This window comes from Rhinolophus ferrumequinum, chromosome 17 (genome assembly GCF_004115265.2).
Source record: "Rhinolophus ferrumequinum isolate MPI-CBG mRhiFer1 chromosome 17, mRhiFer1_v1.p, whole genome shotgun sequence".
In the NCBI taxonomy this organism is placed as follows: Eukaryota; Metazoa; Chordata; class Mammalia; order Chiroptera; family Rhinolophidae; genus Rhinolophus; species Rhinolophus ferrumequinum.
The window spans coordinates 43,710,100-43,724,772 of NC_046300.1; the positions used below are offsets into that span (position 1 = coordinate 43,710,100).

At 48.3% G+C, this 14,673-nt stretch overlaps 1 protein-coding gene across 14 annotated transcripts in view; it reads left to right on the forward strand.

The window, feature by feature from the left end:
• Nucleotides 1-14,673, forward strand: part of ATP2B2 (ATPase plasma membrane Ca2+ transporting 2) — a 360,418-nt gene that overhangs the window by 312,130 nt on the left and 33,615 nt on the right. For all 14 annotated transcript variants that reach the window (XM_033131470.1, XM_033131472.1, XM_033131469.1 and 11 more), the window contains 2 exons: nt 140-354; nt 3,741-3,983. In XM_033131470.1, coding sequence (XP_032987361.1) covers nt 140-354; nt 3,741-3,983 — 458 coding nt within the window. The remainder of the gene's footprint in view (nt 1-139; nt 355-3,740; nt 3,984-14,673) is intronic.

The window sequence follows — 14,673 nt, forward strand, 5'->3', positions numbered from 1 at the left end:
AGAGCAAGTAAGTGGTGGGGCTGGGATGTGAGCCAGGGTGGGTCTGAGCCCAGAGCCCTTTGGCCAAGGGTTTCGTCACTTCTCAGAGTGCCCCCCACCCAAGAGAGCCCTGAGCAGCTCTCCTCCCTCCGTGTTGTAGGCCTGGTGATGTCGGCCATCACAGTGATCATCCTGGTACTCTACTTCACCGTGGACACCTTCGTGGTCAACAAGAAGCCATGGCTACCCGAGTGCACGCCTGTCTACGTGCAGTACTTCGTCAAGTTCTTCATCATTGGTGTGACGGTGCTGGTGGTTGCCGTGCCCGAGGGGCTCCCTCTGGCTGTCACCATCTCCCTGGCCTACTCGGTGAAGGTGAGAAGGGGAGAATAGCACCGGCCAGCGGAGGCAGATGAGATGGGCTGCCACTAGCTGGGGGCTGTGGAGTGGTTCCTGAGGCCAGTGCAGGGTTGGGACAAGAGTTAAGAAGAAGGGGATGGACACGTTGGAAGCTAGAGAGATGATGTATGCAGGAACCCAAAAGTCCCTGCCTCCAGGGAGACCAGGGGCCTGTGGCAAATTGGAGAGTCACACCCTAGCTAAAGGAGCAGCCATTAGTCAGCCCAACCAAGTGTCACCTTGAGGGGATGTAGGCCCAGTGTTGCCAGATCTGTACATTTTTTTCAAGAGAAGCCTAAAATCTGGACTTAGTATAAACCCTCCTGATTTTAAACATTGACAGTCATCCCAACTACGTATAAACAGAAAATGAAATGCAGACATCACTATGGAGGCCCCCACCCACTGTGTCCCACCAAGGCAGAGATCTGGCCGCTGCAGGCACAGGCCTCGTAGCCCTGCACAACCTGTACAAATACTCATCTCAGAGGTTGCTTCCTAAAGTTGAAAAGCAATAAGACTAAAACAAAAAGGACGACTGATTTTGTGAAAGCTCCCTCCTCTCAGGAGTTGGGCTGAAAATATGAGGTTTTAAAACTGGTTCAATGAAGGGCAAGTGGGCCCCTGCGTGCCGACTGTGGAAGCTTCTTAAATGCTGCCCTGATGGCAGAGCCCCGCCGCCGGCTGCTCCCAGGCCCGTGGCCATCTGTAGAGCTGGAACGCTGGGCAGGGCGGGCTGGCGTCCTAACAGGCACTGTGAGTGCAGCCCTCCTGGGGGCACGTCAAGCCTGCCTCACCCCCCAGGTCCTCACACCCTGGTCTCCTGTCTACCCTTGGCCCTGTGGTTTTCACACTTCCGAAGGAAGGCTGCACTCCTGTTTCCCAGGGCCCTGATGCCAGGATGTCCCTGCACGGTGGAGGCCTGGGCGTGTTTATAAATAAGGCATTCGCTGCGAGACATTGGCAGCACCGCCGGAGGGCACAGCGAGCGTCAGTTTCCAAGCTGGAATTTGGGCTGGGCTTGCCGATGTAATTTCATACAGAAAACAGATCTCTAGGCAGATGCCAGAAAGTGGCAGCTCTGTGTAAAGGATACGGCCCTTATCGTCTCCTTGTTTTTAGGGTTCTCAAAGAAACTCCATCCCACAAACCAAAGCCCAAACAGGTCAGCGCACAATGCCGCTCAGGGGCCCAGGGCGTGGAGATGGACTCTCTCACACAGCCATGAGTCAGAACCCTCCCGGCCACGCAGCTGAGCTCGGGTCTCCCTAAAAGTCGTATAGACTTGGTTTGGGGGCATCACGTACAGATATATTTAGGCCTCCACACCTACAGTTTGTATCTCTGGCACCTGGTGCCTTCAGCCATCATAGATAGTGTTACTTATACAGTTACTTGATAAACTTAGTACAGCACCCCAACCCTCTGTGAGCCTGGGCCTACCCCCCAGAAGTTACCATCAGAAGCATAGGATGACCGCTTAGATCAGCACTGTCTAAGAGAGATATAATGTGAGCCGCATGTGTGATTTTAAATTTCCTAGTAGCCACGTTAAAAAGAAAAGGTAAAAAGAAACAGGCAAAATTAATTTTAATAATAGGATTTACTTAACCCAATATGTCCAAATTATTATCAAGCCAAATGTAATCAACATAAAAATTACTAGAGAGATACTTTACATTCCTTTTTTCACAATAAGTCTTCAAAATCTGATGTGTATTTTACACGTCCAGCACCTTTCACGTCAGACCAGCCACATTTCCAGGGTTCAGTAGTCATATTGGCTGCCATATTGGATGCACAGGCCTAAGCATTTTTAAGCTCAACAGACATAAACCCTTGTCAGAGAATACAGATGGGCAGCGGCCCGCTGGAATGATCCAGGCTGTCAGGTTAGATAAACAGAGCTGGGTTCTAGTCCCAGCTCTAACCATCCCTACTTGTGTGAGGCTGGTCAAGTCACTTTGCCTTGGCTTCTTTGATTGCCAAACTAGATGACAAGAATCCTCCCAAGTTTCAAAGGATTCTTATAACATCCGGCAAAAAAAATAAATGCAGAAGAACGTGTTTACAACACACTGTAAAGTGTGTTGCAAATTCAAATTGCTGTGGATCATCCATTCAACATACATTTACTGTTACTGTTATCACAGGTCACAATAAGAGAAACAGCAATAGCAAATAATCCTACCAATGCTCCTTTCTTAGTAACATAAACTGCTATTGAAATTATTCTAATTGCCCTCCTTTTTTACCCTTGTTATAAAGAGTTATAATGAGGAGCAGGAATTTAAAACATCAAATTCCTGGGCAGAGACTAGAACTACATCTGATTCAGCAACTTTTACTCTGGCAGCTTTTCAGTGTCCCTCTTTGCTATCCAGGGCACTGTGATTGGGGGGGTCTGCACGAAGACGGATGGTTCCCAGAAAATTACTTTGTTTGCATGACTTGCTTGAGACCCTGGAAGGAGCGGGGCGTGTGAAGCTGGGAAGAGAGAAAGGAAGGCGAATCCATTAGAAAATTAATAAATACGTATAATAGGATTCCATTTTTATTATAAATTTAAAAGAAAGGATGTTGATGTGTAAGGTGAGTCAGTTCTGAGTGGTAGCAGTAAGGCTGCTTAGTTTTCTTTTTTGTTTGTCTATTTAAAAGAAACTTGTGATTTTTATCATGCAAGTTAGAATATGTATTTGTAGAAAAAAAACGAATCTATAGATTCTTTTAAAAGAAGACAAAAATCTCCTATATTTCTACCACCCACAGATAATGACACTAATACTCATATTTTGACATTTTTCCAGGTATTGTCCTATGTCTGTAAATACGTATATCTCCTAAATGTGTTTACTTTTGGTGAAACCAAAGTGACAATGAAAACCAGGCACCAGTGAAAGGTGGTACAGTTGAGAAAATTCGTAATCAAATAAGTAATCATTATTGATGTTATGGTATAAAAGAAAAATATTTGAAATAATCAAAAAGAACCCAACCTTATCATTGCTTTCCCTCTTTTTTCCATAAAGAATATAGTATATACTTCTATTTTCTAAACGATATATTCCAAAGTATATACTTATATATTCTAAAGTATATTCTTCTATATTCTAAGGTATATACTTCTATATTCTGAATTAATAAAGTCAATTAGTCAAATTTTTAAAATCACTCAACTCATAACAGAGAAGGAAAAGAGCTGTACACAAAATAGGAGCACAGATATCAGAGGCCGTAGCAGCCACAATCCTTTGCGGGTGTGGAAACAAAAGGGCAGACTGCATCAGTCCTGTTTCATTTGCTATGTGTCCACCCTGTGCCCTGGGCCCCCAAGTCCCTCTCTTCATGTTGCCTTCCCCCAGAAAATGATGAAGGACAATAACCTGGTCCGCCACCTGGACGCCTGTGAGACCATGGGCAATGCCACAGCCATCTGCTCAGATAAGACGGGCACGCTGACCACCAATCGCATGACCGTGGTGCAGGCCTACATCGGTGATGTCCACTACAAGGAGATCCCCGAGCCCAGCTCCATCAACGCCAAGACCATGGAGCTGCTGGTCCACGCCATCGCCATCAACAGCGCCTACACCACCAAGATCCTGGTAAGTGGGGCAGGCGCCACTCAAGACAGCAACATCCGTGGGGGCATAAAGATGTACAGGGCAGGTGGAGCGACGTGGCTCAGGATTTTACGTCCTGCTGATGCGTTTTGGGGTGCTCAGACAGTAAGTGACTTTTTCCTCTTTGACGTGATATTTGTATGACCAAAAAAAAACAGTGTTGTTTTATTAGTTCGCTGTTGCTACATCACAAACTACTCCAAAAGGTAGTGGCTAAAAAGAAAACTGTGTTTAGCTCACAATTCTGTGAGTTGGGAATTCAGGCTGGGCTCAGCTGGGTGGTTCTTCGGGTCTCTGTGGTGCTCTACTGACCTGGGCAGGACTTAGGCTGATTAGAATGGCCTCTGCTGGGATGGCTCATCCCTGCTCTGTGTGGTCCCTCCTCCTCCAGGCTTGTCTGGTATTAAGTAACACAAATTCAACTGAGTAAAATTTAAAGACCTTATTGCCTCTATTGAATGAATCATAAATCGGGCAACATCCCATCTATCTAGTAGTAAGGAGCTCCAAGAAGGTGTACAAAATGGAAGGCTTTTATAGGCAGAAAGGGAGGAAGTGGATTGTTTCGGGCTTAGATAACCTACCCATGGGGGACAGAAGGGGACTATTGGGGGATTCCCTCTCTAGTGCTGACTGGGAAATTCCAAATTGACTGGTTACGATTACATTCCTGGGAGAGGCTGAAGCTGCAGTTATGCTAGGTGTTAAGCCTCAGTTAGGCCAAAGGACACTATTTGGGGCCTGTTGTCGTTTAACCCTGGGCTTATTCACGTTGTCACTGCCCATCCTATTGGCTAACACAAGTCAGGAGGCCTGCCCAGGTTCAAAGGGCGGGCAAAGACACTCCATCTCTTGATGAGAGGGACTGCACAGTCGCATTGCAAAGGGATGGATTCAGAGAGGGGACTAATCATAGCTGTTTGCACGACCTACCACCGACAGCGTTGTTGTTCGTCATAGTCGTGGTATTACCATTTCTGATGAGGAAATTGCTCCTATTCCTGTCTCAGCTAAGCTGCCTGACTCAGCATGCTGTAATCCCTACTTGGTTTAGAAGCACAGGTTGCCTTTTTGTAATTAACCAGCATTTGTAGGAAGAGAAACACAGAATCGTCCATGCCAGGCACCCTGGCGTAAGGCATTTCTGCAGTGCAGGCATCCGGGGGAACAGCTGAGCTTTTTCACCCACCCTCCAATGTGCCCTAGCCCTGAGCTCTCCCTTCTGCCCCTGAACCAGCTCAAAGCTTCATGGTCAGGTTGGGGTGTGGACGCTGCTAGCAGCTTCTACTGAAATGGGGAGGAGAACGTGAGTCAGCAGCAAGGGGCCAAGAGCTGAAGAAGGAAGAGGAGGCGGCTCCTGCCTCCAGATACTGAGGCTACAAGAACTGCACCCCCTCTGCTGTGGCAAGCAGCCACCCGCATCACCCCAGAGCTGCAGGCTGAGGGAGGCAGAACTGACAAAAGGAGAAAGTAGGTCGGGAGAACGCATGCAGATGGGTGCTAGAGAACCCTGATGTTGGTGCCAGATATGACAGTGTTTTTGTCCCCCTCACCCCTACCCAACACACACACACATACCCCCAGCCCCAATGTGGGGTTCAGGGGAGAGCAGCGGTGCTTTCTTCTGTTCCCTAGGCCTTTCTAAACTAACTGAGACGCTGTTAATGACCTTGTACTTCAGATGTGGCCGAGAGGGGAGCAGGGTGATTCCCAGCGCAGGCGTCATGCGAACGGCAGCCACATGGGCAGAGTCCCGTGAGCTGGACTTGGATTGAGATGTATGTTACGCAGTTACAGTGAAAAGGGAGTTCTGGGACCTGCCGGGGGGCTCAGGCAACAACACCGCGGTGATAAGTCGCAGTGAAGCAGTGTCTCATAGCACTGGTGGCAAAGCTACTGTAAAATTGAATTTCCAGGTGTCGGCTGACTGAGGCTGTGTTCAGGTCGCTGAAAGGACAGGGACAGTCGGTCAGCTACACGTGCACAGAAGGTGTCACTGCTGAAACAGGAGAGGGGTTGGGGACCTGGGGACTGGAATCCTTGGTTTATAATCAAGCCAGGTCACTTACCTCTCAGGCACCAGCGTCCCCTTCTGTGCTGGGAACCCTCACTTCCCAAGATCCCTGCGCTTCTCTTTCTGGGTCATTCCTAAAAGAACCCTGGCCACATTGTTCTCCTTGGTGGAGGCTGATGGCCATCGGTGTGGAGGGGACAGCAGAGCCCGCTGGTATGACTAGGTGGTGGTTAAAGCTCATCCTCTGGAGTCAGGTGGCCCGGGTGCAAATCCCTCACTAGCTGTGTGAATATAAATAAGTTACTTAAGCTCTCTGTGCCTCAGTTTCCTAGGGAAAATGATAGGATTATTGTGAGGATGAAGTGAGTTAGTAAGTGCAAGGTGCTTAGTGCAGTGCCAGGCATATATTCAGCACACAGTTGGTTAGTGTTGTTATTCCGCAGTCCCCCATTGAAGGGGATTCCATTTGTAGCAATGCAGAAGCTAGCCAATACATAAATAGACAGCAGGGCTGCCCAAGGTCACACAGCCAATTAGTGGCAGAGCCAACTTACAGATACCCTAAAGCCAGCTGTCGAGTAAGGTGTCCAGACAGGTTCTTGGCCATTGAATCCAATCTTGTCTCATCTTTAGCCTCTGGTGGTCTTGGGAAGAAAGGCCTAGGGTCCAGAGAGTCAGATGCACAGCAAGAGCCTGCCAGCCATTTGGGGCAAAGGGACACTTAGGGACTGCCCGTCTAGGCCCAAAGGAAGCCTAAGTGGAGACAGGAGCTTCTCAGTCTAGGTTGGAAGTCCAGCCACCTCCAAACCAGGCTGGAAAATCTGGACTGTAGGACATCCTAAACCATGCAAGAGGAGACAGAGCTGGGAGGGTGTTTAATCTCTCCCCCACACTAGTCTTCAGCTTTGTTTGGTAAATGAGCCTGGCCTGGGAAAATAAGACCCTGAGTAGAGCTGTATTTCCCCCTCCATGAGGACACCAATTCTTCTGTGTCTTCTTGCTGTCGGATTCAGGCTGTGGGTTCTTTGAGAGTGAAAGACACAGCTGAGTCATCTCTGTTCCCCCTGGCTTGGGCTCCTCGGAAGTGCTGGTTGGGTGGGTGAGTGAGGTAAGTAGATCGATTGGTTAATAAATGTGCGTGCGTGTGTGTGTGTGTGTGTGTGTGTGTGTGATCAATGAGATGAAGAGTAGGTAGGGAGAGGGATGGATGGATGGATGGATGGATGGGTAGATGTGGGTCGGTGGGATGGAAGGGTGAACAAATAGATGAGTGAATGGATGGTTGGATATGTGAGTGGTGGATGGACGATTATGAGCTGATAAGAAGCTCAGGACAGGACTGATGTTTCCCCCTCTACTTTCCTGTTCTTGTGACAGAAAGAAGTAGGAGTTGGCCCTAGTCCCAGTCCCCAGAGGTCTATCGGCACCTCCAGCCTGCTGAGCTGATTTCTTCTGCAGCTTCCCTCAGCTCTCTAGTCTGCATTGATGCAGACAACTTCCAATTAGCTAGTGCCTTTTTATTCAAACAAACAAAAAAAAAACCCAGAAGTTGAGTATTTGCAAGGGTACTTTATGTGGATGTTATCTACATGGATTCACAGACCTTAGGGACCCCCTGCTCCAGCCCCCTCACTCTACTCTGAGACCCAGAACGGAGAGGGACTGTGCCACGTCACCCCGTGGGTAAGTAGGGTTAGAATCCAGCTGTCCTAGTCCGGAAGTGATGGTTAAGCACTTTGGCTCCACAGTCCATCAGACCAGGATTTAAACTGCAGGCTTCCGCACTCACAACCTGAGTGTGACCCTGAGCAAGTTACTTAACCTCTTTGAGCCTCTGTTTTCCAGTCTGTAGAGTGAGCATAGAATTCATCCTCATTGCTAACATTCACCTAGCCAGGCTCAAGGCTGCATACGTCCCCAATGTTTCAATGTGAAGTGGGTGTCATCACATCTTTAATTCATAGATAAGGAGTAGGAGAGGAGTAAAAGAACATTCCCAGGGTCCCAGAGCAGATAAGAGGCTGAGTTAGGACTGGAACCCAGGTCTATAGGAGCCAGAGCCTGTCAGCCCACCACCACTCCATGCCCAACACATGTGGCTGTACCTTTCTCTTGAGGCAGCTCCAAGGCTGCTGTGAAAATCAGATGGGAGACGTGTGTGGCGCTCCCAGCACTGTGCTTCACATGTAGCAAGCACTCCATCCCCAACAGTGATTCCTCTTGTTGCCTCTGATTGTTTCTCAGCCTTACCCCCTGTGGTTTTCTTTGCCAGCCTCTGTCTTGCTTGGCCCTCCACACCCCTGCCAGGTCATCAAGGCCAATATGATTGTTCCCATCTTGCAGCTAAGAAAACTGAGCGACAGAACACTAAGTAACCTGCCTAGGGTGGCTCCTGACCACCAAGAGGCAGAGTTGGGCCCAGAAAACCCTGGAGTGTACCAAGCGGGCCAGCGGGCATTCCAGGCAGGGGCACAGCCCTGCAAAGGCCCAGAGACCCGAAGACGCATAGCCCATTCAGGAAATGTGGCGGTCGGGGCCTGGGCATGCCTACGGGCTGGAATAATGAGAGGTGAGCTGGAAGGGTTGGGGGTTGCTGGGTAGCAGCAGACACGTCCTTAATAGGCTTTCTCCTCAGTGCTCAGACCCACTCCAGACACAGGTGGAAGGTGGTGCCAGGGCCAAGTCTATAGGCGGAGAGGCCAGGAAAAGCATCCCATGAGGACTCTCCAGAGGGCCGGCCTCAAGTCCATGCCTCATCCCCTCTGAGGACAGCAGAAGCTTTTCCTTGCCACTCTTCTTTCTAATCATTGGGAACTAAACTTGCCCTCTGAGGGAAGCTATGTGAATCATCTTTTAGTCAGAAGTCGCTTCCCTGCCTCGGAAATCCTGGCACGCCCTCAAATTTTCTTTGCCATCTCCGACTCTTTGAATGTCAAGGCTTCTACTAGCTTCTTCTCTTTACCCAGCTGCTTCGCAGAGGCACAGCTGGGCTTTAGATGGAAATAGCTCCTTCCTCAGACTTTTGAGGGACCGTGCTTTCTTGGGAAAACATTCTCCTTTTCCACCCGCATTTATTCTGATTCTGAAACCACCCGAGCAACCTTTAATTTTATATTTTATGAGAACTCTTCTAAAGTACGTTAACACTAAGGTTAATGTTGAATTATTTAACTGAGATGAGTGCTTGTGAAGCTAAGTTGTTGGAAAGTTATGGCATATTTCTGAAAATATAAACTATTAAGAGAAAAACAAACCTCCCTGGAACTCTTGAAGTGGTTCTGAAGGAAGGAGCAAGAAGAACTTTCCCGGCAGGATGGTTTTCCTGAATAAATAAGCCAAACTAAACCTAGTTAGAAACCCCAGGTCCACAGCATACCCGCAACTCCAGTGGCTGCAGGGAGAACCCTAGTAAACCCTCAAAATGTAGGAAGGACCTGCTTGATTGTGTTCCCCATAATCTTAGAACCAGGGCACCAAGAAAAGGGGGGAAGGAGGGAGTGACAGAGAAACAGAGAGACAACTCTTGAACTCAGATCTCCTGGCTCAAACTGAAGGCTCAACTGAATATTCAAATGAGCCTCAAAGTCCCCCTGAGTGAAGCCATGCTCTGGGCCTGGCATGGAAGACTCTGGAAGTGCCTTTGCAGGGCATTAAGATGGGCAGATGAGGTAGGGGATAGAGTTCTAGTGTGTGAAATGGCAAGGGGCTTCGTGTGGAATTCAACAACTGGTTCCATTGGTTTGCAAGCACCACCTCGGGGAGAAGAGTTTAAAGCAAACCACCCCTGTTGGAGAATTCTGATTTTTAACGGAGCTGTTAATCCCTACATCCCACCCCCTCACCCTGCACACACACCACACACACACTTACCACATACACATATGTACAATGCACTGGTGAGCTTGGGAGGGTCCCCAAGGAGTCTCCTTCCAGGAGTGTCTCCCCCGGGGTTCCAGCCTGTCCCGGTGTGTGTCCTGGACCCCCACACTGACCTCTGCCTTCCCAGCCTCTGGGAAAGACCCTGGGGCTTGCCAGCATGACTCTGCCACCTCCTGCTCTTCAGGAGACCTGGCACCTGAGTCGCTCCCGGGGAGGCAGGCCTTTACATGGCAATGCTGGAGGCCAGAATTCTGACAAGATTCCATCCCATCTGGCCTCCCATTGGCAGCACCCCACACACAAACACAAAAGTGTTCCTTTATTCGTTGCTTAGCCCACAGTAGGAGGCAGAGGTAAACAAGAAAGACACAGCCTCTCCCTCGTGGACTCTACATCACCAACCCGTTACCTAGTTAATGAGCAATCTCAAGCTAGTGAAGAGAGGCCGGGCTGCTGGGAGAGCATGTGTTGTGGGCTCAGAGCAGGGAACCCCGGGGGGCAAATCCTAGCTCAGCCACTTACTAGCAGGGTGACCTGGCCCCTCTGGGCCTCTGTGTGGACAACTGTAAAGTGAGAATAATAGCAGCCTGCCTCCCAGGGAGCTGTGAGCATACAGCTAGACGAAGCACATGAAGAGCGTAATCAAGTGGTGAGCAGCGTCCACATTCAGAAAATGGTCACTGCTGCTGCTGTGGAGGCCGGCTGGTGGTTCATCCCGAGTCTGGGAAGCCTTCTGGTCAGGGCCTGTCCCTGAGGGGTGAGGAGGCGGGGCCACCAGAGACAGCCAATGAGCAGAAAGGCGTTTTCTAACCCACTCAGGACATCATGGTATTGCAATTGCTGGGTTGTTTGGGGGGATATTTTTAAAGTTTCTCTTTTAATTATGGTACAATACATTTAACATAAAATGTATTCTCTTAACGGTTTTTAAGTGCACAGTTCAGTGGCATTAAGTATGTTACATTCACGTTGTTGTGCCATCATCACCACCACCCATCCCAGAACTTTACATCTTCCCCAACTGAAACTCTGTCCCCATTAAACACTAACATCCTATTTCTCCCTCCTCCAGCCCCTGACAACCACCATCCTATTTTTCTCTGTCCATGAATTTGGGAACTATTCTAGGGACAGCCTATAAGTGGAATTATACAGTACGCGTATCTGTCCTTTTGTGACAGATAGATATGTCACTTAGCATAATGTCCTCAGGTTTATCCATGTTATGGCATGTGTCAGAACTCCCTTTTTAAGGCTGAACAATATTTTCTTGTTTGTATAGACCCCACTTTGTTTATCCATTCGTCCATCAATGGACACTTGGCGTTGCTTCCTTGTGGCTTCTGTGAATAATGCTGCTATAAACACGGGTGTACAAATATCTTTTCAAGCTCATGCTTTCAGTTCTTTTGGGTAGATCCCCAGAAGTGGAATTGTTGATAATTTTGTTTAATTTTTTGAGGAACCACCATACTGTTTTCCACAGTAGCTGCACCATTTTTATTCCCACCAACAGTGCCCAAAGGTTGCAGTTTTTCCACATTCTCTCCAGCAGTTTTCTGTTTTGTTTTTTGTAATAGCCAGCCTAAGAGTGTGAGGTAGTACACGCTAGCTACATTTTTTAATCTCATTTCTGCAGATGTTATTTATAACTTGTAGTTCTTCAAATCATCATTTCTTGACCGTGGCTGTATTCACTCCCCAGTATCCCAAAACAGGAGCACGAATTTCCCCCCAAAGCTACGCCTGTGGCTACACCCAGCTCTCCCCAAGGGCTCAATGCCTACACGGGGAACGGTGCTGGATGAAGGCTGCACTAGGGGTCAGAGGGCTGAGGCACAGCCGCAGGCCTAGCCTCTGCAGGTCAATGACCTCGAGCAAGTCATTTCCCTCCTGGGCCTGCTTCCTCTCCGTCAACACCGGAACAATACCCACACGCGTTAACTCCCTTACAGAACTGGAGCCCTGGAGGTCAAAAGGCTCTTGGAAAGTCTACACCAATAGCAAAGTCTCTGGGTTTGTCAAGAAAAAAGAGAGAGAGAGAAAAGAGGCGAGCCCCTGCTTGTCAGTAATGCACGTAGGCGATTTCAGAGCTCACGGTCATGGAAACAAATTGAATTACGAAGGAGGCAGCTCCGCCATTTGCAGCCATGGATTGTTTGAAATCCTTTTAGAGGAAAATTAAAATATTTCACAGAGGGTAATAAAATGCCGGGTGTTTTGCAGGCATAACTGCTCAGCTCTCTTGGGCAAATAAGTAATTAGGCATTTTTATTTAAGTCCTCTGTGTCGTCATTTTCTTTCATTAGTGGAAGGGGAAAAAACTGTTATGGAAAACACATAAAACTCTGGAAATCACCAGAAGGTTAATTATAAAATTGTAAAAAAAAAATAAAATAAACTAAAAAGTAAGTAAATGTATAAATTTTACAAGCACAACATCACAGCATACTATAGAAACAAAGGGGAGTGCTTAGCATTTATTTTCCCAAATATCAGAAATGGGAAGCTGTATCCAAGATTCCTTTGTTTTCAGATCAAATCCCACCAGAGCTTGGGGAACTTTCCAAGGTTCATGGTGCTGGAGACTTAGTTTGGCGTGACACGGTGGCAGGAGGGTGTTCCGAAGCTCGTTCCCTCCTGTGCAGCTCTGCCTTTCTCTGCCGTCCCTCCCACCATCCACGTGAAGGAAAGTGGTGAAAGGGTTGATTTTTTTCTCTCAGCTACATAGAGATCATCTGCTCAAGTCTCTCCATTTTGCAGATGGAGAGACTGAGGACGAGGGGTTAGGGTCTAAGGCTCTGTCCTTCCTCTGAATCCCTGGGTCTCAGGATGGCCCTGTTATCAATGCCTGTGACCCCACTGGGCTCAGGTCGGCGCTCTGAGCCGAAGCCCTAACCGTAGAAGGGGGAGTTAGGAGAGGGTCATTTCTAATTGCTGTCGTGTCCCCTGCATAGCCGGTCCACGCTGGCATCTTCTAGACCTCACCTTCTTCCTATCTGGGCTGCTCCTTTGAACAATACGAGGGAGGCTGAGTAAGGCTGGTCCGACACCCGTGAAAAGCCACTGCTGCGGGGAGGGGGGCGGGGACTCGGGTATGTTCATAAGTAGTTACTCCTCTTCAAAATCTCTCTAGGGTTTGAGTTTGTCTGTGGTAGCTTTTACCACTCCCAAAGCCACCTCCACCGGAGTGGCCACATGTTAATTTTGTGCCAGTTGTATGAGTGGGTGTATGCACATGTGTGCGGGTGCGTGTGGGAGGTCAGTTTACCTGCAGATGGGAACTTCCCACAGCCTCTTGCTAAGCCTACCACGTGTGCCCATAAGGAGGTGTCTTGTTCTTACCTGTTAACCTGAGCCTTCCCCACCAGACTGATCTGCAGGAGTCATCCAGAAAACAATTAGTAGGTGTCTCATGGGTGCTGGACTCTGTGTTGGCCCTGAGAACCCAGAGAGGAAAAGAATACAACTCACCACCATCAACTTGACGGAAAAGAGTGAAAAGGGTTAATTTTTCTCTCAGCTAGAGATCACATGCTCTATACAGATGTAGAAACTAAGGACCTACAGAGCAGTTTTCAACGAGAAGGAGATATTTGAACTGGCCCTTAAAGGGCAAGGAGGAGTTTGCCTGGCAGGGAAGGGGGAAGGAGCAGCAGGGGCACAGGTACAGGGGCATGAAGGAGCTCGTGTTCAGGCAGCTGCCCAAGGAAGTGAGAGGTGCTGGGGAACATGTAGTTGGTGATTCACAGAGAGTCTTGGGGCAGGGGCTTGGGGTGCTCATGCAGCCCAGCATTGGTGGGGGGCCAGCACTTAACCAGTGCTTAAGAGTGTGTACCAGGGGGCACTGGTTAGCTCTGTGGTTAGAGCGCAGTGCTCTTAACAACAAGGTTGCCGGTTCGATCCCCACATGGGCCACTGTGAGCTGAGCCCTCCACAACTTCATTGAAAACAACTACTTGACTTTGAGCTGATGGGTCCTGGAAAAACACACTTAAAATAAATAAAAGTTAAAAAAAATAGAGTGTATACCAAATGACAGAGTGGAAAGAAGGAAAAGAGGAGGAAGAAAGACAATGGAGAAGTGAATTGTGGCTTAGACTCCATAGAGCAATTAAAACTAGCACCCTAAACATGGATGATTCTCGAAAAGGTAATGGTACATGAGTAAAGCAGGTTACAGAAGACTGTGGACGGTCTCCTTTTGTGAAGGTTTCAACGTGTAAGACAGCACTACACGTGCACACATACAGACATACATCAGATTTAACTACATGAAATTGCCAGTGTGTGAGCATTTTGACATACAAAAACAGCAGTTCCATTTGCTTGAACCTAAGTTGAGATCACAGGGGGTGGGCTTTCCCATAGCGTGGAATACTTGTCAGCAGCGAAAAGGAACATGCTGTTGACACATGCAACAGCTTGCCTGGACCTCGAGGAGATTATGCTGAGGGGGAAAAAGCCAGTCTTCCAAGGTTACATACTGTATGATTCCATTTTTATAACACGCTTGAAATGTCAAAAGTGTAGAGATGGAGAACAGGTTAGTGGCTGCCAGGGCCAGGGAGGCAGATGGAAGGGAGGTGACTGTGGCTATAAAAAGGGTGGCACAGGGATCTTTGTCACGAACTGTTGGATATCTTCACACTGGTGGTCATAGGAATCCACGTGTGATGTCATGGCGTAGAACTAAACACACACGTACACACACATACACACATGTACACATACACACATATACATACATACACACATACACAGATGCACACACACACA